General features: G+C 40.2%; 1 protein-coding gene across 1 annotated transcript in view; it reads left to right on the top strand.

The window, feature by feature from the left end:
- Window positions 1-239: 239 nt before the first annotated feature.
- Window positions 240-27551, top strand: part of LOC135170640 (uncharacterized) — a 54232-nt gene continuing 26920 nt past the window's right edge. Inside the window, exons 1-3 of the mRNA XM_064136643.1 lie at window positions 240-504; window positions 26378-26623; window positions 27082-27429. Coding sequence (XP_063992713.1) covers window positions 240-504; window positions 26378-26623; window positions 27082-27429 — 859 coding nt within the window. The remainder of the gene's footprint in view (window positions 505-26377; window positions 26624-27081; window positions 27430-27551) is intronic.

A 27551-nucleotide genomic window follows, 5' to 3' on the forward strand; every position in this document is an offset into this window, starting at 1 on the left:
CCTCCGGCGGATATCGAGGCTAAGCAGCGATTCGGTGGGTTAGTACTTGGATGGGTGACCGCTCGGGCACACCACGCGCTCGCGATAAAAATTTAATGCGGGGAAGACCCAGTGGACCCTTCTCGTCAGTGTGGCAGAAGGGTACAAGCGTACATGGCAGGGGACAAGGGTACGTGGCAGAAAGGTACAAGGGCATATGGCAGGGGACAAGGGTACGTGGCAGAAGGGTACAAGGGTACATGGCAGGGGACAAGGGCATATGGCAGGGTACAAGGGTACGTGGCAGAAGGGCACGAGGGTATATGGCAGGGTACAAGGGTACATGGCAGGGTACAAGGGCATATGACAGGGTACAAGGGTACATGGCAGGGGACAAGGGCATATGGCAGGGTACAAGGGTACGTGGCAGAAGGGCACGAGGGCATATGGCAGGGTACAAGGGTACATGGCAGGGTACAAGGGTACGTGGCAGAAGGGTACAAGGGCATATGGCAGGGTACAAGGGTACGTGGCAGAAGGAGACCCTCCGCTACCGGCCGACGGTACGATAGGGAATTATTCCATGGTTTCCCTGGTGACCCTTGTGTAAATGCAGTACAGTTGAAGAAAATGTCGGTCCCATGGCTTCCGCAGGGGACCTTCATAAATGAAGAAACGACGACTCATGAATGGACATTTATACAATAGTAGTATAACTGTTATCAAACCATTCTTTCCGAACAGTGGAGACTAGAATTGTGGAGAAAAACAAGATGATGGTTCGCTACCTGCCTCGGGATCGATTTCCGTTCTGGTTTCCGTCATTAACGGTTTGTGCCGCACTCAACGTTCGTCGAAATGAGAGAAGATGAAAACCGCCCCTTCGAGGGGGAGCATCGTGCCCACAAATCTACCGAAGGACTCCGTACATTCACTACTGAAATTTGAATCACCTGTTTTCAGGAGTAACAGTGGCCGGAAAAGTTACCCGGATCATTTAGTTCCGTTGAAGATCCTCGAGAGTTCTTTAAAAAAATTTCGACGCGGGCAGAGAGATCGTCCGAAGGGGTTTCAATGATTCGTCTGAAGGTTTCCGGATGATTTCTGCTAGGACAGAAATTTTAGTCCCGGGATAGTATTTGAAATTTCAGTTAAATTACGATTTCCATGAACTAGTTCGAAAAAGTAATTTGCCGGACGAAAAAAATTAACGCGCGATGCCACACCTTTTTTCGAATGAATCACAACATACCCCGTGCGAGGAAATATCTGATTGCAGTTCTATTCGGATTTACGGGCAATAGAAAAGCAATTACTGCTAATTCAAAGGCCAACGGACGGTTCAGATCGTCGATCACTCTAACGAGTTTTTACTGAAAAAATAGGACAGTTCATTTGTCCATGGCCAGCGTCAGACGATTTCATTACGAAATCTGTTGAAAATACAGCTCCATACGATCCAAGTCTTCAGGAGAAGAGACTCTGAATCAATTGCATCAACAGAACAATTTCGGGCCAAATACATTAATTATTTTTTTTAATTAATTAATGAAACTCCTCTTTTGTTAAACTTTGAAGTGTTCACAGTGCATAAAAATTTCTTTGAGATTCAATTCCATCTGTAGGAGCGTGATATTTCACTCTCCACGTGAGGCATCTGAATAAATCAGAATAAAAATCTCTGGAACCCACGAACCCGGAAAATTGGAAGAAAAATAGGGCCATAACCGGACAATGGCTGCCATTAAATTCGGTAAAAGACCACTTGAACTGAAATCATGCAGTTAGGAATAGTAGAAAGGCGAGGTCACGTGTCTTGATTCCTAACGAGCATGCACCTGGCTCTGGAGCCTCAGAACGTGCTCCATTCCGAGTCGGAAGACGCTCACAAACGAGTGGACATCTCTCATCAGAACTTCCTAATATGGAAGTTCTTTCATATAAATTTGATGGCTACGTCTTCTGCATAATCTGCGAAATCGTCAATGTCGGCTTAATGTCGGCCCAAGGTCGGTCCACGGTTGGTCCACTATCGGTTTAACAGTGACTCAAGGTCGCCATAAGCTCATTGCGAGACATGGCGCGTGTTGATTCAAAATTGACCCAATGCTGGTACAATATTGGTCTAATGGCGGCGCAAGGTTGGTTCAATGTTGGTTGAGGATCATTCCAGGAACATCTTGGTAATTTATAACCAGAAATTACCATCCCAGAGGAAATCACAAGCAGCATTCCACCGGATTACTTTTCCATGAATGTTAATGTTTAAAATTTGTTTTATTAATGCGTTTGGAGCTCGCGTCCCGCCCCATCGCACGTAAAACTACTCCTGCGTCATTTCTCCTCGTGGGATAATAGAGTTGTTTGAACAAATTATAATTTTGGGACATTACAGCTGTTTTTAGAACAGTTTTCCTCCGAAGAGAGCTTTTCAAACTGATATCGATCACAGACAGACGCCCGAGGAGGAAAGCGCTGAGCCCTAGGGTTCACAGTTCCTCAGCCCCTGTATTCGGAAGAAACTTGAAGCATGAAATATGTATAAATTTCGCATACATATGAATGGCCCGACACTCGCATATAGATTTGACAAATATGTGAGTCATCGTGGCGCCATTACCGCCCCCACCCCCGCGGTGAGTAGAAAACCCAAAAAAATAAAATTCCGTCAATCGCATCACATTCGGAAAGTGTGAAGTCAGTTCGAGGTTTGGAAAAATGTAAATTGTGATGTGTTAGTCAGAATAAAAAAAAGTCTGGTGGGAAGGGGAGGGGGGGGGGGGGTTCTCTGAATTTTCGTCTAAGCATATTCGCTACTGCAAGTGCTCTATGGAATTAAATGACGAGTTTATCATACTAATTCGTGAAATGAGGGAATTCCTTGGGGGGATGAGGCAAAGCTGGGGCGCTTGGAATACATTATACGAGAATGATGGAGGTGATATCTTGGGCTTTTATGGGTCATTGCTGAGGGGAGGGGGATCTGAGCGGAGCTTGAAACTTTGGTTGTTACGACTTTTGGATCTTATGGCACCAGCAGCTTCGTTGTTTGACAGAAATTATTCAACAGCAAGATTTGCCAGTGATCCCTCCACACCTTTCCAGGACTTTGGTTGTAACAACACGAGGGGTTGAAAATTATCGGGGTTTTTTGACAGTTGCTCAGATGTTCCTGAAGTGCCCGCACGCGAAACTGGGATTTTCGGGTTTCATTCCCGGTGGAATTTTTTTTTTCTCGAATTCTAATTCTCTGGGAATTATTTTCGTAATTTTCCTGAGTAATTTCTGCTTTCATTAGAGAGCACAAAAAATTCTGGACAATTTACCGTACCGTTTGGTCATTGGGTTGTGTTTTGTTTGTTTAAACGACATCCAAAAATTTCCACAGAATTATTTTTGGATCATCAAGATCTTGCGAAGGTCTTCCAATGATTCTTCTGAAGAATTCCGGAAGATCTTCATGAGACGATAAATTTTCAACGCATTCAGTCACAAATGAAGTGCTCTCACTGGCAAATATTCTCCTGAAGCAGCAGAATTTTTTTGGTTTTGAAAATTCCCACTTCTCGGGAACATTTCACGACCAAAATAGTCCCTCTTCTCGTCGTGAAGCTCCGCTAAATGGGATGCGGCAAATAAGATGCAGAAAGTTGCGAGAGAAGTGTTGGAGAAATCGTACCAAGTTTGTCGTGCAAATATCCGTCAGCCGCAAATATTTATTTACATATATTTCCGAAACGGAAGCTTTTCCCACAGCTCCAGAAATTTCAAGATAAATATACTCTCGCACCGGCCCGATATCTGCAAATAAATTCATGACAATCATCTGCAATTCACGTGTGACATCACAAGACACGTGGAAAAAACCACCCCCACGTGGAATAAATTATTACCGAGGGTAAGGGTGAGAAACCCGTTGGCTGGAAAAATGTCGTCTCATCAAAAATCATTACGCGACATTAGTCTCGGTGAATAATGTACAGAAAAGTGATGTTTTCCCATTTCGTTCATATAATTTTATTCAAAGGGAGATGTCAGCGTACAATTATTTATGAAGAACACGTTCGTAATTCGTCGACATCGTGAAAAAAAAAGTTTTCCGTCGGCTTTATTGACCGCGCTGTGTCACTGGGTAACACTAGTCACGTAGAAACAACTTCGTGACCCAACATCGAGCGAGAATTGTACTCACTCGGGTGATGAATCAATCCCGTAGTCAATTATCGTTATTTTTTGCTGGGAATTCTCGCAGGGATGTCCTTCGGACGAGTTGCGGAGGTCATTACTTGGCGGGAGACTTGACCGCATATCACGATTTTCAATATTTAATCGTGATTTGGTCCACTTTCGGGATCCGACGACTTTGGAGTAACGCGGGAGCGGCGTTTTCCACCATTTTATTAGTTACCATGCGCAGATCAAGTTACGCAAAAATATTTATAATTAATATGTGCACTAAGTCCCTTAAGGCTGACGGAAAAATTTCGAATAAAATATTATTTAACGAATTTAATCCCTATCTCTAACTATTCCGTCCCTAACTAGTACCAACTATTCACCAAATTTCTTGATCCATCAAATACACTTGAGAATAACGATGTTATTGTGGAATGGAGATATTCAAAACAAGACCAGGGGCGTACGACGTAGCGAGGGGTCCAGATCCCTCTGGTCATCAGGAGATAAAATTCCGCGCAGCCGTCTTGCGGTCCTTTTTAAAGCATTAAGGACACATATTGAAGACGATTTTTTCTGATCGATTAAATCTGTTTACAATCGATAATTGACTCGTGAGAAAATAATTTTTTTTTCGATTTTCTCGTCGAAAGTCGAACATACTTGAATTGCGTATTAAATATACTTAAAGTAAGTACATTATTATGCTTCACTCAAGTATATAATTATATTTATTTTAAGTCTAAAGCATATACTGAACGCAATTATATAATATACTTAACTCAAGTATTTTTTTTCGTGTAAGGGGATGACTTTTTGATTGATTTAAACCTGAAATAACTAATTCCACTTCATTTTCCCTTCCCCTTGACAGTCCCCACTTAAAACTCCGCACCCTCGTGCAGTTGAAACTGCAGACCATGTCTTGTATGCATTACAACAACTTTATGTGAGTTGATTCAGCCCTCCGCCCCAAGTAACTTCTCCCGCAGGACAAAAGAATATGACAAACCGTTGAAAGTTGCTCCCACAAAGGAAATGCCTTGTGCACTAGCTGTGAACACGGCTGGAGAAATTACAATTATGCATAAACAACTTATAAGACTCAATATGGAGAAAACGTTGATGCATTTCCCATCGTCTCATCCCCAACCACCGGAGCGCATGTCACTCGTGTGATTAGATTGTCGGGGAGTTGGATAAAACTTTGATTAAAATTTGAGGGATGTGCATAGAGCACTCCCACACGCGTGAATGAATCCACTCAGTAAGTGATGAGGGAGCATTAATTAATTTCAAACTGGCTGCGTGACATTCCGGGAAATTGTGTCTGACAGTTATCGACTTATTCTACTAGTTATGTTCCAAGTGTTTTTCACTCGTTGTAACTAGAAATGAAAGTGAATATATGTTTCATATGACTGTATGGAAGATGTGAGGAAAACTTGATTGTGTAAGGGTAAGAAAATAATAATTAAAATTTAATTAATTGATTAATTAATTGATTAATTAATTAATGTTTTTCATTGGTTGTAACTAGGAATTAAAGTGAGTATATGTTTCATATGACTGTATGGAAGATGTGAGGAAAACTTGATTGTGTAAGGGTAAGAAAAAAATAATTAAAAATTAATTAATCGATTGATTAATTAATTAAATAATTAATTAATGTTTTTCACTGGTTGTAACTAGTAATGAAAGTGAATATATGTTTCATATGACTGCATGAAATATGTGAGTAAAACGTGATTGTGTAAGGGTAAGAAAAAAAATAATTAAAAATGAATCGATTAATTAATCAATGAATTAATTAATGTTAATAATTTGAGTGTCTGGATTTGATGTAATGGGTGGATGGGACGGGAAGTGGAATGGACATGGAAGTGAACGAGAAGAAATGACGTTCGCAAGAGTGATAATAACTCCCGATGATTTTCAATTACTTTCCCGATGATTTCCCAGCCAATTCGGATAACGCGTCCGAACCTGATGATATTCGATGATGTACTGACCACCGTAACGATCCCGAAGACCATCGTGACCTCTCGTTATGGTGAAGACGATCGGTTGAGACCGGGGGCATTTGCCGCCAGATTTGGAACAATTAATTTTGTGAAAAAAATTTTTTTCGCCATTTCCAGTAGTTGAGGGAACGGTAAAAATCACGATTACTGGATGAAATTTCATTAGGTGTAATTGTCTCTCCCCAAAAAGACGAAATTAATGACCGAACGCCGCAGGTGACCCGTTGACCCTCAGAACCCCTAAAATCCCTGAAGCCTTGGGATACGCACCCCTCAGGATGTTTCCCCCGACACGCACAGAGACAATACGAGGTTTATAGAGTTGAATAAGATCTCAGATTCTCCGTTGTAATGGAAAATCCATTCTTACAATGTGCGCACAGCCATCGATCGGTCCCCTGTCACCGAGAAAAGGGCACATCGTTAAGTTTCCGGAGACGGAAGGGAGCCCTCTGCACCTTTGTCGTGTCTTCTCGCCCTCTGGGTGGTATTGATTTCCTACATTCGAAGCAACACTTCCTGCAGCGTTTTCAAATCCTATGTAATCTCCTTCATCTGGAAGCTGCCGCACGTGTTGTCGCGTGATTTTACGGATAAAAAAAAGTCCGAGAAAAATGAGCAGACGAGTGAGTTGATTGAACTGAATTGAATTGAAACAGTTGTATTATTTCCTTAGGTATAAACAAAGAAAAATATCGTGGATTCAATGGAATATATTTTGTCGGATGAATGTTATTTCTTATAAAAATAGAATTTCATTGTTTGTACATTTGAAATCTTCATTTTACCAGTGGATTTTCTGTCGAGTCCAGATAATTACGTATTCACTTTAAAATTAGTCATTATTTCATTGAAAATATCCTGATATCGTCTGCAATAATTTTTCAAATCGAGTGAATACGATATGAAAACATCAATAAATATTTGTGTGACCTAATCATAAAATTTAATCACCTAATCAATAAACAAAAAGTAATCCCTCCGTTTTACTATTTTTCCCTCAGTCTACCCCATCGTGCCCCCGTCTCCCCTCAGTAGCGGAATAATTTTTTTTACCCAAAAATAGATCATTCGATCCTCAAAAAATATTTATTAATCTCAAAACAGACAGTCAACGTAAAAAAAAACAGCCAAAAACAATTATCAGATTGAAAAACATTTCTAGTGTGATTTTTCCCAAGAATTCCGGAAGATCTTCAGCAGACAATAATTTATGTAATTAATTTAATCATTAATTTATATTGTTTATGTCCCCGGGATCCCATTTAAAATCCACAGCTCCTTATTTATTTACGTGCGCTCAGAGGAAAGTGTTCACTTCCCTACCGTCCCTCCGGTATCTTACACAGCGACTCGGGTGTCTTATACAGGGACTCAGGTATCTTATACAGGGACTCCATATAAATAATTGTATGAAGCCGGTGTAAATTTTCAGCAGTCGGAAAATAAACTTGACAAAAGCAATTCCACTCCGTAGTACCCACACATCTGTATCTCACTTCGGGAAAAAATTTGAAGAGCCATATCCGCAGAGTAACATATCAAACAAACTCCAGGTCCATATTTCTTTTTTTCATTGTGAGAGCTGTCACCATGTTATCTGTAAAAAAAAAAGTCCATGAAAAATCGCTGTCTCTAGGGCTCGCTATCAAAGACTTCTCCATTCCCTAGTGAATCCACTTTCCCGCCTCAGTACCTGCCCGGAAAAAAACGTAGCGTTGTGATTCACGAAGGAAAACTATTTGGCCCTCGTAAAAGTTTGAAGGGAAGCGATAGGAGTCTCGTGGGAAAAACTCAAATGACATTTTTGCTGATTCCAATTAAAATGCATCAGTAGAGACGATCCAATTCGAGGGCTGAGTAATGTTTCATGTATTTGAAATGTTAATCTCGTGCTGGTCAATTTAACGAGACGAATTTTATTTATAAATTAATTGTGAAGGATTTTACAGATTTGTAATTGGGAGGATTATTGTTTATTTATGGTGATGGTGTGGATATTGTTTATTTATGGTGATGGTATGGATATTGTTTATTTATGGTGATGGTGTGGATATTGTTTATTTATGGCGATGGTGTGGATATTGTTTATTTATGGCGATGTGTGAGAGAAAAAATGTCAACTTGGGATAAAATATTTTGGGACAGCTGTTGTGCCACATGATTTCCGCGTCTTTTTGATCGTTGACACGAAAAAAATACTTGAGTCAAATATATTTTCTACTTGATCAAACTAGATTCGACTTTCAATGTCTGAAACACTCTCTTCTTTGATTAGGATAACATTTATCAATTGAAGAACCCACACAAATATTGGAACAAGGGTTTACAGGAAAGGTTTTTAGGGAATGACGTAGGGAATGTCCCATAATTTCATTAGTTTCTGATATTTGTAGTCCTTTTGGTTTCTATCAGTCTCTGGTGACTCAAATTACTAGACCTTTGGTGTATCAATAAGGGATCCATACGTTCAAACTCACTTATCATCAGGAAAAATAATGGGGTAGTGATGTTGCTGCGGAGTGGAGGCATTCAAAACACCATCAGGGGCGTACTGAGAGGTGGGGACCCTCAGGACTTTAGGGGGCAAAATCGAGGGGAGACATTTCACGGTCGTTTTACACTTTGATAGTTCAGGGGTTAATATATTTTCATGGAAAAGAAAAGTATTTATTGAGATTGGAATTAAAATTTCGAAATTATCATTTTTAAGAGAAAACAATAAGTTTTCAATACGAGATATCGGTTATAGTATTGAGTTTGATCGATGACATGAGTCATGTAGGGTGTCAATTTGAATATTTTGATGAGTCCTTGAAACTGATATACGGTATATCATCACTAATCGAATATAAAATCTCAATAAGTAGTAAAAACTATAATTTTTGAAGTACAAAATTAAAGTAATCTGCAATAACTCGATGGAAATTCAATGAAAATGGATTTATCACCCGCCATTTTGAAGAGCTATTAACACACTTCAAAATGGTCCCTAGATATATCGGTAGAGTTTACATAGGACTTCAAAAAATCATCCCAAAGTCACTGTCTCAAACGAGACTTTAAAATTGATTTTTCGTTTAAAACTGTCATAAGTCAATTGGACACGTCAGATGTCATTTTGCAAATTTCGAAATGAACCTAGAAACTGAAGGAAACTCTGCGTTATGGATAAAAATCGTTGTGTAGCGAACAATGTTTTGCAATTTTGTGAAAATAAAAATGGACGAAAACTTCAGATGGGTGGATGGTAAATGTCAACGAAAAATTGTCAAGAGTGACGGGTCGCTAACAGGATGGGGATCTATTTCGAGTTCTGGTCAAATATGACGAATTTCCAAGGTAAATACTCGCAGCACTCAATCGACAACAGTCAGTAGAGAAGCATCAGCTTTAAACCACAGACACATGTTTGGGGGGCTTTTTGGGGTATTCAGGATTGTCCAACAGCATCGATGATGAACGGATCGCATGTAAAGTTCAATGTGCGAGTGTTATCCACGAACTGTGTATCGAGATTTAACGAGAATCCAGAATTTACGGGAGCAGAATATTTCCAGGGAGAGATAGTTTGGGCTATTCTTGTGTATTTCTTCGGAAAATCGTAAACCTGAAACTTCAGGGGATGGTGGGACCGTTGCGGCTATTATTCACTGAATTTATAGTTAGGTTGGAAGACAATGAGAAAGTTTTTTATATCTTTTTACCTTTATCGAGTCATTTAAGCTTGACAGGGAATGGTCTGTACTAAATAATCGGATTTAAATTTAACCGCCTTCTGGAAAAGTCGAATGAGAAGTCGAAGAATAATCGACTATCCAAAAGTCGAAATCGAAAGTCCATTATCGAGAGGTCGAACTCGAAAATCGAATGAGGAAAACCTTCGACAGACGAAATAGTATCGATCCTTTGAAATAAACAAAAACCCCAAGAAATCTCGAATTGCAACTGGAAGAAGAGCCCAATATCGAGAAGTCGAACTCGAAAATCGAATGGGAAAAATCTTCGACAGACGAAATAGTATCGATCCTTTCAAATAAACAAAAACCCCAAGAAATCTCGAATGGCAAGTCGAAGAAGAGCCCATTATCGAGAAGTCGAACTCGAAAATCGAACGAGGGCACCGACAGAGGGCACCGACAGATGGCGCAGTTGTGAGACCGACCATTAATTTGAAAGCCTATTCTCCATTGGCGGGAAAATACAATACAAAATGCCAAAATGCAGTCTTCTCCCTCCCCTGAAATAGGATCGATGAGATGAAGAAAGAAACGAACAACAAAAGGGCCTCAACCGAGCGTCCGTGGTGGCGCTAGTTGCGAACTACGGTATTGTCTCGAGAGGACTCGAAAGCGCTCCTACTTTTCAGATGTTAGCACAACCCACCTGAAATATCTACGTATTTGCCTTGGGCCACCGTCGACTAAGACACAACTCAAGCTATTGGGGCGTCGAAAAATATATAGTACAGTATATTTAGTATAGTATATACCCGTGAAAGACAAACTCCTCGCAGACTGAGACTTGAGCACTCGGAGAAACTAAAGGCTAGAGTAGCTCGAGTAAATGTGTCATAAAGCAGACGTCTGTTTCCCACAATTGAAGCTGTTACCCCATCTTCGTTCCACACACTCGACTCACAGTTTTCCCACACGAGGCCCGGGTATTTAGTGACAACTGGAGCCTTCCAAGGGCCCAGATTTTCACACATCGGAGTAAACATTGTTTCGGATGGGGTTTTCACGGTATTAAGTTGACATCAGACGAATTGTTTCACTATCAGAGATGCGAAGATGTGAACGTAATGACTGATACATGTATATAGACGTGTATGTATGTGTATAGGTGAACAGTTCTTCTGAGCTTTTGTCTGTAAATTTTTTCACAAATTTTCATTCCTCAGGAACGGGGCCTTATGGCGTGGACTGTCCGCGCCGTAAGGCCCCGTAAAAATGCCATAAAAATTCTGATTATTTCGAGGACATGTTCTTGAAGTTTGAGGGAGATGACCTGAGACTTCAACTGACTGAATTAATTAATAACAAATTAATCAACTGACAGAATTAATTAATAACAAATTAATTATTTGAGAGACTTCAATTGACTGAATTAATTAATAACAAATTAGTCATCCAAAAATGTCATAAAAATTCTAATTATTTCGAGGACATTTTCTTGAAGTTCGACTGAAAAGACCTGAGACTTCAACCGACTGAATTAATTAATAACACATTAATTATTGAATTTATTAATTCTTTCATTCCGTTCCATCCACCTGTCGTACATTTATCATTAATTATCGAGAACATATCGATAATATTGGAATGTAAAAACATGTCCAATAATTCCTTCTGCTTTTGGGGTGGGTTTTGATATCAATCCCATTGAAATTTCAATTTATTTCCGGACAGTGATCCATCAGCTCTTCATTACCGGCACGAAACTTGCGATTGTCAAGCCCCTTCGGGCGGATGTAGGTCGCAACGATTGGCCACTTGCCAGCATGACTTTGGGGGGTTTCCGTTCCTATTGTTTGTGCATTCCCTTGATGAACCCTTGGAATCACGATACATCGTCGTGTGGACAGTCTTTACTCAGGAAGCCGTATGCGGCGGAAAGTACAAAAAAAATAATTCTTCTGGAGAAAGTACAAAAAAAAAATTCTTTTGGGGAAAATATCACGACTGACATTCCGCTTCAGAAGAATCTTTGACAATCAGTAATTTTACTGTACGGGAAATCCTGAACAGTCTTATCACAAAATATGGAATAACGCGAGAGTCCGTATCTCCTCAGCGATTTGTCCCAGCCAAAGTCGTTTCAATTGTCGATATCTCACGTTTAAAAATTCAACCTATTCTTCATCGGATCGTGGTTGGTGTGTAAAACGAGTGACAATGTTCCCGTTAAACTTCAGATCGTTGTATTCACCCTCCCAACTATGAACTGAATCGTGTCTCCGGTCTTATCCCATTCTACTGGCGCCCTATCCGCGTCCTCCTCTTCATTGAAACTCCGCACAAAGGAGCCGTTTCGCGTTATCTATTTTTTTTTCATTTAATAGCAAGTACAGTACCAAGGTCATGAGTACCCTGGAGGCCCCTCTGTGCTCGAGATACTCCGCAGTAACAGGATAAGTATTAATTTCCATTATCGTGAGGGAGCTGAAATACACTGGGAACATTCGACTTCAATAATCGAGCTCGAAAGAGTGCGAAGTGTATGTCCTTGGGAATTTAATCATGAGGACTGAAATACCGGTGGAATTTTCTTTCGGACAGAGTCGAGAGAACATTTTCAGAATTGTCGTGATAATTAATTTCGTTCAGTTTCGTTCACGAGGGATTAACACATTCAAATGGGGATTAACGAGTGCGAATGTGGGGAAAATCGATTTTACTGTATTTGCCGAGAGAATTATCGTGGAAATCGGAATTCACTTGCTGGTGCGATTGACAGGATCGAGGGGAATTTGTTTTCAATTATAGGAAAAAGGATATTCCAATCACTTTTCATTAATTTTCTGTGCGACGATTTGTCGTTTCATGATAACGGTCTTCAATTTTTAAGTTTATCGTCCGCATCTTCCAGATCTTCCAGAACTCTTCAGAAGTATCGAAAGATCTTCGCAAACAACAATTTTTCTGGAAAGATCCTGAGGTCCTGGAAGATCTTTAACAGACAAAAAAATTTTTTCACGAAAAAATCACAACAAAACTGGCACCCCTTCCACCGGGGGTAAATTACCTCCCCCACTATATTAATCAATCCTAAAACCAGATGTCACCCCCGCGCAAACTACGAAACAACTTTTCTCCCAATCTAATAATTTCCTAATTATTCTCTAATTACAAGACTCTAAAAAAAATAAAACATCTTCTGACTTCCATCCAAACTCTCTTAACACAGTTAACATAAACGTCCATCAAATCTCTCAAATTGCCTCCACTTTTCACCCCCACCTGTCCTTCCTTTCACAAAAAAAAACTTCGTTCAATCCCCCCCCCTCCCTTCTCAGTACTACCGCCAACATAAACCTCAAGGACTCCCCCTGCCCATTATCAAGCCCACAATATCGTACCTGTTGCCACACATCCCCTCCCGCCCCCTCCGAGCAACCAAACCTTTGACCCTGCCACCCTTCTTTGAACAGACCAAACATCTGAAAGAAAATTCTCATAACATTTCTACCGGCCCCACCCCAGTCACCTTTCGCGGATGAATACATCATATTTTTTTTTTCCCTCAAAGTTTGCCTCAACAGATTTGTAACAGACGTTCCCCCCAGGAGGCAACAACATTATAGCCAACGGCTTACGACAAAAGGGCGGCCCCTGTAAACCAGACTATCGCAAACATATTGTGACCCGGATATCCAGGGCAAGCACTTGCCACCGAACGATATCCTTTACCGTGAATTATCGCAGATTCAGGGACAATGGGCGTTCGTATAGATTGGCCCTAGACTAGACTAAAAAAAATATAGTTGAGTGGACGAACTAATTTTGAATAAATTTTTCACCTGATTAAAGTATATTTTTAGTTGATTCCTGTCTCTGGTTGATTCGATTTTTGAAAACAGGATTGAGGAGAAATTGATCCCCGGGGGGCTATTATCTACCGTAAATCAATGAATTAGTTCAAAAACTTTCATCTTTAACATGTGTACTCAAGGTTAAAGCCATCGCAAGATGGCGACAGTGTATTTGAGCCCCTGATGACCAGAGGGGTCCGGACCCCTCACTACGTCGTACGCCCCTGGCATTGTTTTGGCGTGGGGTCTCCGTTCCACAACATCATCGTTACGCTTTAGTTTGTTTGGTGGATCAGTTAATTTGGTGAAATAGTTCGTGGTACTTACTGATCGACTAGTTAATAATCGACGAGACAGAGTTATTTTGGAGATGCCAAAGGCAAAGTGGATCAACAAATGAGTTTACAAATAAAAAAAAATACAAATCTCCTGAATTATTAAAATTCCATTTCTTAAAATCCTCCACGTAAACCCTTTCAGTGATATTTCATTTAATATTTCCGTCATTTATAATAAGTTCAGTGCACATATTAATAGTAAATGTCTACGTGTTATTTGTTCTATTCGTAGTACATAATAAAATGGCGGAGAAATTAATTTCTTATCGATTTTATCAGTTAGAATCGAATTTACCGTAATTAAACATAAATTAGATTTAATTAAAGATTTATTTTCTTTTCGTACAGACGATCATCCCCTTCCCCTCCCCTAAAGCACGACACAAAAGGGGTGAGAGGAAGGGGTTTTGTTAATTCATTGACGCATAACTTGTCAAGTAACTTTCAGCACAATAACTAAAATACAACAATACAACTCGGAAATATTCAATGGTCTCTGGAAAGTTGGCGTTTCTCCAGTTCATTCCAAATTTAATAGTAATTTCCTTCGGAACTGCATGCTCTCACCATAATTGCGAATGCTAGATGAGGATAATTGTAACGGACCTTAACGAGCATATCACCACGTAGTACTTTTACAGGATGGAATTGTTGCGTGATGTCGTGGCCCCGAGAGCTTTTAACCATTAGGCCAAGTGGAATTGTTGATTATCTACGTGAAATGTGTTTAACAGAATGCTTTGAGATATGACCGCTAAATGATCTCAGGGATAATTCAATTAACTGTTGTTGTTGTTTTCTCTGCACTTCAACGCTACCCGGTCTTCGTGATTTTCAGTGAATTATTGTTCCGGCGGTAGTTTAGTTCGCTAAACTGAGATGTTACGGTTTATTGTTTTCAGCTCTTTGATGTGCGAGGTTTAATATACGGACAGAATAAATTTTATCTGGTGAAGATCTGTCCCCGACAGATCTTCAGAGGACTACAATTATTGATTGAAGATGTGTTTGCGAAAGAGCTTTTCAAGGGTATTTTAAAACACTTTTGTGTGTCAGAAGTTTTTTAGAAATATTCAGGTGAATCATCGAAAGGTCTTCAGAAGATTTCCCTGATGATCATAAAGGATTCCTGGGAAGATCTTTGAGAACAGTTTTTGGTCGGAAAAATTTATGTTTATCAAAGATTTCAGAAGATCTTCCTGGTGATCCCATAAGATTCAGTGTAAGATCTTCAGACGGTAATTTTTTGCTTGAAGATCGCCAGAAAAACAATTTCTGTCGGAAGATCTTTGGGAAACAATTTTTGATTGAAGATCTTCAGAAGACAATTTTTACTTGAAGATCTTCCGAGGTCATTTTTTTACTTGAAGATCTTCAGAAGACAATTTTCACTTGAAGAATATTTTCCAAAGTAAAATTCAAAACAACTTCAATAATAATCATCTCCCGAGATCTTCCAAATATCTCTCGATACCTCTTCTGAAGATTTCGTGAAGATCTTTCACCCCCAAAAATTTTTATACTCGAGATATTCTACCCCAATTCAGTTGTTTCACTTTTTCATTCTCCTTCTCTCCCCTAAAATTTCCCGCTTGTCAAAATCACCCAGTATTTGTCTTTATCGACAGCTTCACCAAATCCATCCCCGAACTTTTCCAAATTCATCCACAGCACCCCTCCCCCCCTCCAAATAGTCTCTCCACCCAACGAGCCTCGGCTTCCAATTAAAATAATCAACGTTCTCACGTTCAATCTCTCCCGTTGACACTGCTGGAGGTACCTTTAATCCGCATCCCCCCGTGGCAAAGTGAACAAACCTTCCAATCACGTCGGGCGAGGGTCGTGTAATTAAGTGTGAACTTTACTGGGTGTCTCCGTCTCACTGGGGTCGTATAGAATTAATAGAAAATTACCCGACATCCGTCTGGTGGTTTCGGGTGGACCAGAGCAGTCGCCCCAACCATTATTTGTTTCATCGCATAATCATAGCCAATCTCCCGATCTTCTCGCTCCGGGTTTTGTCATAAATTCATAAAATTTTATGAGGGGAGAATATTGTGAGCTTTAAATTCGCGGGCAGTGGGGGTGAGATTTCTCATGCATTGAAAATTACGTCTGATATACCCCGATAATGAGAAGGATTGGTGAGAAAAATTATGAATTTAAAATGAGTGAATCATCATCATTTTTTTATGGGGAAGAAAGAATAATGAAGTTAGAGGTCTAACAGCTCAATTTAAATAATAATTAGTAATTGGTATTATACACTTTTTTTTAATGTTGATGAAAAGAATTTTCAACTGAAATATTTGAAGTGCTGAACTATTTTGAATATTTTTCAAATCTTTATGTTGACGAGGTGAGCGCATAATTAATTTCATTACACTAATTATTTTCTTTTGTAGAAATACAATTAATTCTCAAGGTCAGAAGTATTAAAACTCATAGCAGTTTTCATTAGTTATAATATATTAACATAATTAAGATACTCGCGATTAAAATAAAAATACACTCCAAATTTTATGAGTTTATTCGCAAGAATATTTTCCCATCACCAGCAAGATCTTCAAAATTGTGAAGATCTTTCAACAATTCCTCAGATTAAAATTTATAAATTTGTATTAGCGAATATCCCCTTTCATTATATACATTCCAATTTTCGAGATTTCATCGTTTGTTATTTTCGTCTTTGGTATTTTCTCCTGAATTATTTTCCCTTTCCAAAATCTGCAATAACTCTTATCACATAACGACTGCCATGACATTGACACGGAATTTCTACAACGAATTGACTCACCCTAGACCCTCTACCTGTTAGATAGTCCTGACAACTCGACTCCCTCATCCAAATTCGAAATTTTAAGCTCGTGTCTGTATTTCAGACTAATGCAATTTCCATCAAGCCATTATATCTATCACCACGCATACCTCATCACTTCAAAATCCAGCCAATATACCGTACAACCAATGTTCAATCCCCATTATCCAAATTACTGATCCATGATACCGAACGTCCCTAACATCCGTACAATCTCAACAGTAACATCATTCAAGAGTATAATTGGATGCTGCATACATCAAGCCACCACCAAAGTGCTGATGCCAATTTCCAAATGCCTCTGTTCTGGAATAACACGTGCTTTTTCCAGCGTTATGAAAGAACATTTTCCACAAGTGAAATTTTACAACCCATGGTGGCCCATGAATGCACCACCACCGATGAATATTTCTTCCGACGAGTGTTCAGGAGAGGCCATTATCGAAATTGGACCTGGGACAGAGCAATATCGACCCCCGTTCCACTTTCTACTGTCAGGCCACAGGACAGACGCGTTCAGTTATTCACCGGATCTCACCAGAGGGCCCAGACCGACGATTAGTCCCTGCAGGAGTTATGGTTGGACACGTGAATTTTATCTCGTTCGATGGATCGATATGGACATCACTCGTAGACTCTGATTGGTTGTAATAGATTAATATGATCTGTCGTCTATGGAGATTCCTGGGTGGAGTAATTATCCGGCGAAGATCTTTCTTGATTCTGAGGAATCATCGTAGGGTCTTCGGAAGATCTGCCTGGTGAGGCAAAAAGATCCTCTGGAGGGTTTTCCGAAAATGATTTTAAGATGATGTCTCCGAAGAATGATTGGCTTCTGAAGAATTTATGGAGAATCTTTTTGGGGCACTGGGGAGATCTTCTGAAGATCTCTTGTTAATTTTGAAATTGAGTTTGAAAAATATTCTTAAAAAGGTCTCTTTCGAATGTCGTTGTAAATAATGTCTTTTAGAGATCTTCTGAAGATTATTTTTGGGTCATTGGAGAGATCTTCTGACGATCTTCCTGATGACCCAAAAAAATTCTTTGGAAGATGTTCGCAAGACTATATTTTTTTTACGGAAAATGTTCTCAATTTCACTTTGAAAAATATTCTTAAAAAACACTTTTCCCAATATATTTCCAAACAAAAATAGTTCTTTGAAGATCTAAAGAGGCTTTTTAGGACACCGGCGAGATCTTCTGAAGATCATTCGCAATTTAACTTTGGAAATTATTTTTAAAAAACTGTTTCAGACCATATCCCCAAGCAAAATTCATCTTCTGAAGACCTAATGAAGAGTCTTTTTGAGACACCAGCCAGATCTTCTGAAGATCTTTCGATAATTTTTTCGGAAAAACTCCAGAGGATGTTTGGCAGACAATAACCCTTCTACCCCCGTATTAACCCAACTTTGCATTTCCCTCACACTTGGACCTCGTTAAAAGACCTAGTTCTCACTGATTTATGACAGTTTCCTCACAAAATTCGTAGCAGCCCACGGTAAATTTACAATCCTACACAGCACTATAACGAACGCCTCCTGACGAAGTATCAGTCAGCATCATAAAACCTGAGTGCTCACTACGCTAGGGAAATCGTCACTTTATACTCACCATGTCGTAAACTGTTTGCAAGCTCGCTACTTTCAACGCATACCATTATTGGAATTACGAGCGCGAAGAGCAAATCGCCTGAAAGAAACTGCGTTAAAATTTTATTATACGAAAAAATGAATTTCATCAAGAGAATTTCATTTGGGCGAACAATCATTGACTTGAAAATTGTAGAATCGTGAAGATCCTGGAGATCACTCGATCATTCCCCTGAAGGCTTCTGGAAGATCTTCAAATAATAATTTTTCTAGACGGGATCAGCCGCATTTTTGATAAATTCCGGTAATTGACAGTTGTCTTGTCCAAAAATATATCGACAAAAATGAGCTTTTAACGAACCAACTGAAATTCCCACTCGGCATTTAATAATTTTCATCAAAAACAAAAGGACGACACATTTGTCGTCCCTCGAGTAAACGACATTCCCCGAATTAATTAAAGCTTCATTGCGATAGAAACAATCGACCCCCATTATTTCGCTGAAGCCTTTGGCGAAATAATCGTTGGATTATTATTCTGCTTCAGCCACCCTCACCCCCTGTCACCTGTAAATAAAATCCACCCCAGAACCGCCCTCATTTCCCCTTTCTTTCAAGCGGAATGCGAATAATACCTTTCCTTTCACCTCGTACTTTTCTCCTCCGCACCTTCACCCCTAGAATAACTTAAGGGCAAATGCGCCATTGATGGGACTCGAGCAGCCTTTCAATATCAACCCTTGTCCTTTGGTGAATCTTGATCATATGAATAACAATATCACGCGTTGCCAACAATATCGGGAACGATAGCGTCCGGGGGATAGACAATAGCTGCGGAAATGAATATGGAAATACGAAGACCGAGGGGTGGGGGTGGGTTCTAAAATAAGACGAGTTGAGGGTGGGGGTGGATTCATTTTCACGTGAGTCCTCGCTGTCGCGGTAGAGACTCATCCCTGAGGCGAAACGAGGGATTGCCGACAGTCGGCCAGTGGTCGGCCGACATTGGCCGGCTGTGGGGCGACAGTTGGCCCACTGTTGGCCACTCATCTCCCACGTGGAAATAGTCCCGTCTATTGGAGATACTTCTGAAGAATTATCGAAAGGATGTGAAGATCTGGCGGATGACCCCAGAAGATCCTTTACAAGATCTTCACGAAGAATTTCTGTTTGGAAGAGAGTCTTTTAGGAGTATTTTCCAATGTCGTATTCACAACATCTTGAGAGAAAAATATTGTTTGCCGAAAGTTTTATAAAAAACGTTTTGCGTCAACAGAGAGATCTTCCGAAGATCTTTCGGCGATTCTTCCGAACCATTCGGACAGAAATTGACGGGCAATAATTTTCCTACGGGAAACTTGACTAGAGGAATATCATATTGAAAAAATAAATAATTATCTAAAGTAAATAAATATTTAATAAACAAAATTTGCTTTGCAAAATCCCACTTTTTTCACTCTTTAATCGCTTACCCGGTAGCTCAACCATTCCTCAAAAAAAAAGCTCCGATATGATATGGGTCTCGTGGGCGTGGTTTTATGAATCTCCGACAAATGCATCGCATTGTGCATCGTATGCCCAACAAGCCCAGGGAATTTTAGGACGCACAAAGGTGCTTAAGATCACGTGGAAGCTCCAGCAAGTGCATACCTCGGTGCCTGGAGTGTGGAGGCACGTCTGGCCTGTCGCATTGACGGAGATCCCCGGGATCCGTCGACCCCAAAGGGACGACATCAACCTACTCCACTCACTCTCACCCCTTGCCACCCCTCCCCGCCTCCCGCACCCTCGGCGCCCATCCTCGTGTTGACGAGGTTGGTATTTCGAGGAGAGGGCGCAACCGCCAATTAATTCGGATGGCACAGATTGGAAGAGGAGATACCCCTTCGGTCTCGTGTGTTCCATTTAATATAGAAGTGGACGAATGGATGAAGTTTTGATGTCATGAGAATGCATTTTTCACGAAGTCATGGCACTTGCCGACGAAGGACGAAAGTAGTCCTGGTGATTGCAGGATCTGGGAAAATTGCTTTTCCGCGTTGACAGACGGAATAAAATCATTTTTCGTTGGAAGATGGAGTCGTGGGATTTTTAATATGATAAATGGAAAGGAGAGAGTCCCCTGCGTTGAAAAATTATTGTCTTCGCAGGATTTACTAAAGTTCTTAGGAAGAATCATCGGGGATCTTCAGAAGATCTCCCTGGTGAGCAAAAAAAATTCTTTGAAAGGTTTTTTCTCATATTCGGAATTGTTTTGACTCTGGAAAATGGTCCTAGAAAGGTCTCTAACGAAGATCTTCAAACAAAAGTTGTATTTCGAAGATCTTGGGAAGAGTATTTTGGAGGAATTGGAGATCTTCGGAAGATCTTGGAATGATTCTTCGGGGGCCGGAAAGGTGCTCCAAAGAGAAATATTTCAGCGCGGGTTATCACGAGGATACTATGGAATTTCGATGTGTTTGAAGATCTTCCGAAGATCTCAGAAGAATTTTTCTGATAAACTTTGAACGATCTGTGGCAAACAATGATTTTGGGTGGGGTTACGATAATTTTTATTGCGAGAAATTAAATCCAAAGCTCTACCCCCTAGAAAAATGAAGATCTGCGAAAAACTTTCCCGAATTCTTCCGAAAAATCATCACAAGATCTTCCGAAGATCTTCCTGGTGATCCAAAAACATTCTTCGGAAGACAATTCTTTGAAAAACTCCTCAACTTGATTTGGAAATTTTCTTAAAAAGCGCAAAATTGTCTTGAGAAGATCTTCCGAAGATTCGTCTGAAGAATTTCGCAAGCTCTTCCTCGAACACGAATTCCTTACCGCGAGCATTCAACCGACTCAAAAATTCCCCGTAACTCCTCATAAAAAAGAAAAACATCCGATATTGCCTATCATTGTGCAACCGATATGTCAATTGCAGTCGATACACTCTGAGCCCAGTATTGAATGTCAAATCAAGCGATTGAAATCAATGAATATCCCCTCTGAATGTGACTGCACATTTCTGGTTGTCTCTCCACCGAACAACCAAAATGCCACACGCTACGATGATAAATCCATCTGGGATGCAATGTCACATTCAATTTAAGCACGATATAGCATCCAAAGTTGCATGCAAACGTCGCGTTTCATAACATACGACGACCAGGAAGACCCCCACCTCCCATCAATGTCTCGGGCAATGCATACGCGAGACATGAGGTCGATGCACGACGTCGTGTATCCCGATGCATCTTCCAGGATAGAAATTACGGTGTGTCTCCTTGTGGGAGGGATCCAGGGTGAAAATTTGTGGAGTACGGCCCTGACACTCTTCTCTGTCAACCGTAAGTACTCACGCAAATAAAAAAATACGTAAACAATAATATTTTATATTACTTTTTAGTTAATTTTAGTGCACCGTAACGATGTTACTGCGGAGTGGAGGCGTCCAAAACAAAGTCAGGGGCGTACGACGTAATGAGGGGTCCCTCTGGGTACCAGAAAATAAAATCCAGTGGAGCCATCTCGCGGTTGTTTTTGAAACATTAAGTGCACGTCATGAAGATGAATATTTTTGAAATATTTAATTAGTTTACGGTGGATAATTGACCCGTGGAAAATTTTTTTTTTATATATTGTCATGGGAAATCGAATGTGTGAGAATTGAGTAAAAATGTAGTTGAATTTAGGAGAAAATATCGTGGATTAAAGGATTTTTTTTGTGAGACTCGTAAATTCAGGGAGGGACAGTGAAATCGTCGTAAACATTTTTTTAATCCCCGAAATTACGTGGCATCGGTCGATGTAATCAATGATGCAAATTTCGAGAGCTCGAGGTCTTTTGTGAGGAAAAATTTATGAGATGGGTAAAGGTATATCAGAGGGTATTGCCGAGATTTTCTGGGGTAAATGAAAGTTTCATTCGGGCGTAAAAGGGAGATCTGGATGGTGGATATTGGGTTTTTTATGGGGTAGTAATCAGAGAGATCTTCAGTTATTGGGTTACCTCATTAAAATTTCAGGTGGTGTATAGAGGGGTGAGAGTCCGTGGGTTATGAATAGTTAATTATGAATATTATTAAAATATGTAGCCTTTGTTGTATAAAAAATGACTGTTTTCGCTTATTTATTTAGTTTCTTCAGCTCGTCGTTTGTCATTAAATCGTCATTGTTTAGAACATGATAAATAAATTATTTTCCCTGTTAAAATCCCTCGGAAAATCTCCCAAAAAACAAAATTACTTTGATTTTTCTTAATTTTGAATCGTATAATCACTCGGCCCTAACGTGTCCGTGATAAAAAAAATTAAAATTTTCCTTTCTATTTTTTAACTCCCGTTTTTTGGAAAAATAGAACCTACGGTCTTAACCCTTAAGTCTAAGGGTCTTAACCCTTGAAATTGACGTGACTTTTTTGGTTATTTTTACCCAAAATTTCGCTTTTTCTCCCATTTTCGTTCATCAATAAATTTTAAATCCCTACTACAACCCCCTATACTCCCAACTACCCCCTCTACAATCAATTCTCCACTACATTGATCTTGTAATATTCCCCTGGCCACTTGAATCGCCCATCACATCGAACTCGGGAGTCACTGAACTCGGAGATGACAGGGTCTGCTAAAGCTGTAATGGAATTCTCCGGGTTGCATCGTGTGTCATCCTTCGGGGGGTTGATATATAATCAGGAGATATTCACGTGGATGGAGTGGTGACTTGGCTATTCCATTTCCATTCGAAATGAAGTTCCTCGGAAGACATGACGGTTCGCACTACAACGAGCATTGCCTTGAGGGATTGAAACAAATATGAGAATTGGGCTCTCTGTCATCAGCAATCTCCCCGGGGATTCCCAAGAGCTTTCCGAATGAAATTGATGAAGTGAAGATTTCGGTGGGAAGATATTTCAGGTTGACTCTTCCCTGAGAATAAAATTATTTTGACGAATGTATTTTCTAGACAAATAGAAATATATTTTGAGTCTTCGAAATGTCTGAGCTTTTTGCTGGGGCGATAAGATCTTCAGAGAACATTTTTTTTGAAGATCTTCGGAAGACAATTTTTTTGATATTCTCGCGTAGAAAAAATTTTGTCTGTTGAAGATCGTTTAGAAATGGTCGGAAGAATTGTCGAAAGATCTTCAGAAGACAATTGTTTGGATATTCTCGAGTAGAAAAAATTTTGTCTAATGAAGATCGTTGAAAAATCTTCAGAAGAATCACCGACATTAACACCTTTCGCACATGATTTTTTCGCATTAAACTAAAACCAATCGTCAAAAATAATTAACAATCGCAGTAACAACTCAACTAATCGCTGTTTGTTTGTGTTTCGCTTGTTTCAGACGTCTAACATTAACATAACAATCGACCGATCAATCACCAATGTTCAATATCTCGAGAGTGTTCGAAACTTCGGGGAGAACACAAAATTAACCGAAAAATTCGGGAGAAAAACTGGGTGAGGCTGAGCTTCCAGTGGATTTGAATCCCCCACCTCTGATCGCGCCATCAAGGAGACCCGGGTGAGTCCTTCACCTCATCATGTGGACACTTCATGTCAACGTTTATTATCCAGCTAATCGATACGCACAGACACCGGTGAAGACCGGCTTTGTCATACCTTCACGCCTTGATACCCTTCAGCTGTTATCATTCCCCAGATTTTCCACACCCCATCAGAAGATATTAACACAGTCGGGTTGAAACATTTTTCTTCGTGTACTGGAGGTACAAAGGGAGCCGGAAAAACCACATTTCTCGGCCTAGACAAAAAATCGTCTTAATAATTTATAAACAAAAATTATTTTACATTTTTTCAATATTTTGCCGGACTGAACAATTTCGTTTTCAATCCCTCAGTAACTTTCCATTTTTAAAAATATTTCTGGTGAAGATCTGGCAGAAATCTTCACAAAAATTATCGAACGATCTTCAGCAGATCTTCTTGGAGATTTACAAAGATTCTTCAGAAAATTTGAGGAATGAAATTTGTTTTTCTCGCAGGATATTCTGAAATCTACTTTGGAAATAATTCAAAAAAAACCAAAACGTCTTTTTCGATCACCAGGGAGATCTTCTGAAGATCTTTTGGCGATTTATCTGATGGTTTGTGCTGTAAAAAATTACATGAATAGCCAATAGGGAGCCCGCCCTCCCCTCCTGGTAGTATTGTTCTCTCTCGATAATTTTTTATCACAAAAAAATCACGTCTTTAGAAAATGTTACACACAATTTAAAAATTACCCGAAAATTAAAAAAAATAAACTTCAAGACTTCACTCTTTTTTATATATTGTGAAAAATAATGGGGCGAAACGGGTCTTCATTCCACTGAATTATTAAATTTTTCCGTATCTCCAACCTTGACCGTAACTCTTAAAGCGTTAAAAAATTATTCTGTATCTAGAGAAGTTGAGATTTTGTTCCCTAAAAAAAGTGAAAAAATCCACCGGAAAGACAAATATAGGTCAGACCCCTCCGCTATCATCCCCTTCAATATTATTCTCCTCGCAACTGCATAAACTGGATCTGCATCCCCCCAAAACCGAGAAAACAAGTAAAATATCATATAAAATCTCGTGTAGATTATTTTTACGGATTTCTTTTTTTATCAAATAAATTTACTCGGTTGAATATGAAACGATGAACAGTCGATTGTCACATCTGGCACGAGCAGTCGAAACCGAGAGAAAAATGGTATATGTAGAGAGTTGGAGAGACGGGAAATCGTAGTCGGAATAAATTTCCTAGTGAGGGCAAACTCGAGACTCAATGGATTTATCACGAGGGGTTGGACGGGTGGAGTAATGTAGAATACACGTTGAGAGTAGGAAGATAGAGACTGATCTGGAATTGGTCTGCCATGTACAGCCTATATGGAAAGCCTGGAAAATTCACGGAGAGATGGTGAATCGCGTCCGATGAAATCCAATGAACGGTTAAATCCACTTGTCAGTGGACGATGCAGTGGAAAAATAATGGAAATAAAAAAGTTAATGGAAAGAGGAAAATTGCCAGTTTCGGCGGAATGTAGAACCTAATGAAATAGACTCCCCATCAATTTTGTTTTTTTCAATTATTTTTATTCGGGTTAATGGCTACCCTTCATCACTCAAGGAAATTAATATCCCTCAATTCGAAAATAAAAACTTTTTTTTTTGGGTCACTGGCCCAATTTTTGGGACCCCGGCCCAATTTTTGCGGACCCCGGCCCCATTTGTGAGAGACACTGCCCGAAATTTTGGGACACTGGCCCAATTTTTGGGTCCCTGGCCCAATCTCTGGGCCTACGGGCCCCATTACGGACCATCCTGGGCCAAATTAAAAAGAAGTTCACCAATATCTGGGGACCCTGACTCAAATAAAAAAAAAGACTGTCAATGTCTGGTGGTGCGGGCCCCATTAAAAAATAGGACCCAATTTCTGAATGCCCAAACAATAACTTTTAAAAATCGGAACAAATAGTTGAATGGCCGATTCCATCATTTGGAATCATACTCTGATTATTCAAAATGATCATCTAATTTCCTAAGGGTCTGGCCCATTTTAAGAATTGTCAGTCCGTCTTCCGGACGCGACCCCGACTCATTCGTGGTCCCATTCAGTCTTAAAATGCCGGCTCAATTCTCCAGAAGGCAGACAAAGTGTCGTAGTCACAGGCCCAACTTCCTTCTAAACTAGTCCCAATTTTTTTTGAATTGTGGTTCGATCGTAGGAAGGGCTGACCCAATCTTTGGTTCTCCCACCCAATTTTCCCACTTTAGTTGACACAATCCCATTCTCTCCACAATAACAATAACAAATATTCGGTGCAATAAATTAAATTAATTTCAGAGGGCGCACGAAACGCAACGGAAGTGGGAAACCAACCGGTTGTAAATAAAGAAAACCGGAAAGGGAAAGGAATTTTGAAGATAAAAAATATAAGACACAGGAAACGAAAAAAATAGCAGACGAAAGCGTATCCCTGGATATTTCGTGCTGTTGTCTGCGGGGGGCGGTGGTGGTGGTGGCGGTGGAGGCGGCGGCGGCGCTTGCCGGCGTCGTGAATACGAACGACGTAGTGGTGGCTCTAGGGGTGGTCGGTCATCCGGTGTCACAACCATCAGCTCCTCTGTCGCGGGGACCGCTGGGGGCTGCGGCCCCGTGGTGGGGCTCCCCTCCTACAAGAAACGTCAAGGTATACGTTCATGTTCATATTGGGACCGATGAAAAAAAAACAGACAAATAAAATACTGGCCCAAAAATTCATAAACTTTTTCAAACACTTTTTGATCCCCTCAAGAATTTTTGGGTCAGTTGTACCCATAATACCCTCCAAAAACACATACTCTCCCACTCCTAATGCCCATTCTCATCAAACACAACAGTCATTCCATTTGTCTACATAAGTCCCAATTTTTGGGCCTTGGTCCCAATTTGGGAATTAGTAATCCGTTGATGGAGACGCAGTTCCAATTCTTTGATACTGAGATTCAATTCTCTGATCATCTGACCCATTATTTCGGTCCCAATCTCCTACACAACTGACCCATTTTTTGGGACTCACTCACTCACTTCTGAAGAAATGTTACGCACCATCGAAATAATTGATGTTTTTCCGTGAAAAAAAAATTCTCATCTCCATGAAATTATAAGGGAGTTCAGCATCATGGGGACGAGGTGGACGTGGACGTGACAGAGGTCGCGGGGGTGGGAGTGGTACACCACCAATCGGATATCGTCTGGACTCAGGCGTTGCCCCCGCAAACTATCCATCAGGACTTCAGAGTGTTGGTCCCGGATTTCGGGAGGTCGTGAATATTCTAGGCGCGAGAAATCAAGTGGGAACATTGACTGGCGTTGGGCCACCACCTGGCGCCGAAGAGACCGACGAAGAGGAGGACGAGGAAGAGGGAATAACCCCAAAACGACCGCCAAGGCCGCTCTACAGGAGATTTATCAACTATGTACGTCAAGCGTGGACGGGTGTCAAATTTGCATTAGGTAATTAACATCCTATTTTCGTGCTCTTGGTGTATATTTTGTAGCCTGTCTCGTGAATTATTAGTGAATGTTCTGTGCAGGGAGAGAAAGTACAGGTGAAAGTACACGACTAGTCATGTAAT

The sequence above is a fragment of the Diachasmimorpha longicaudata genome, chromosome 17 (genome assembly GCF_034640455.1).
Source record: "Diachasmimorpha longicaudata isolate KC_UGA_2023 chromosome 17, iyDiaLong2, whole genome shotgun sequence".
Lineage (NCBI taxonomy): Eukaryota > Metazoa > Arthropoda > Insecta > Hymenoptera > Braconidae > Diachasmimorpha > Diachasmimorpha longicaudata.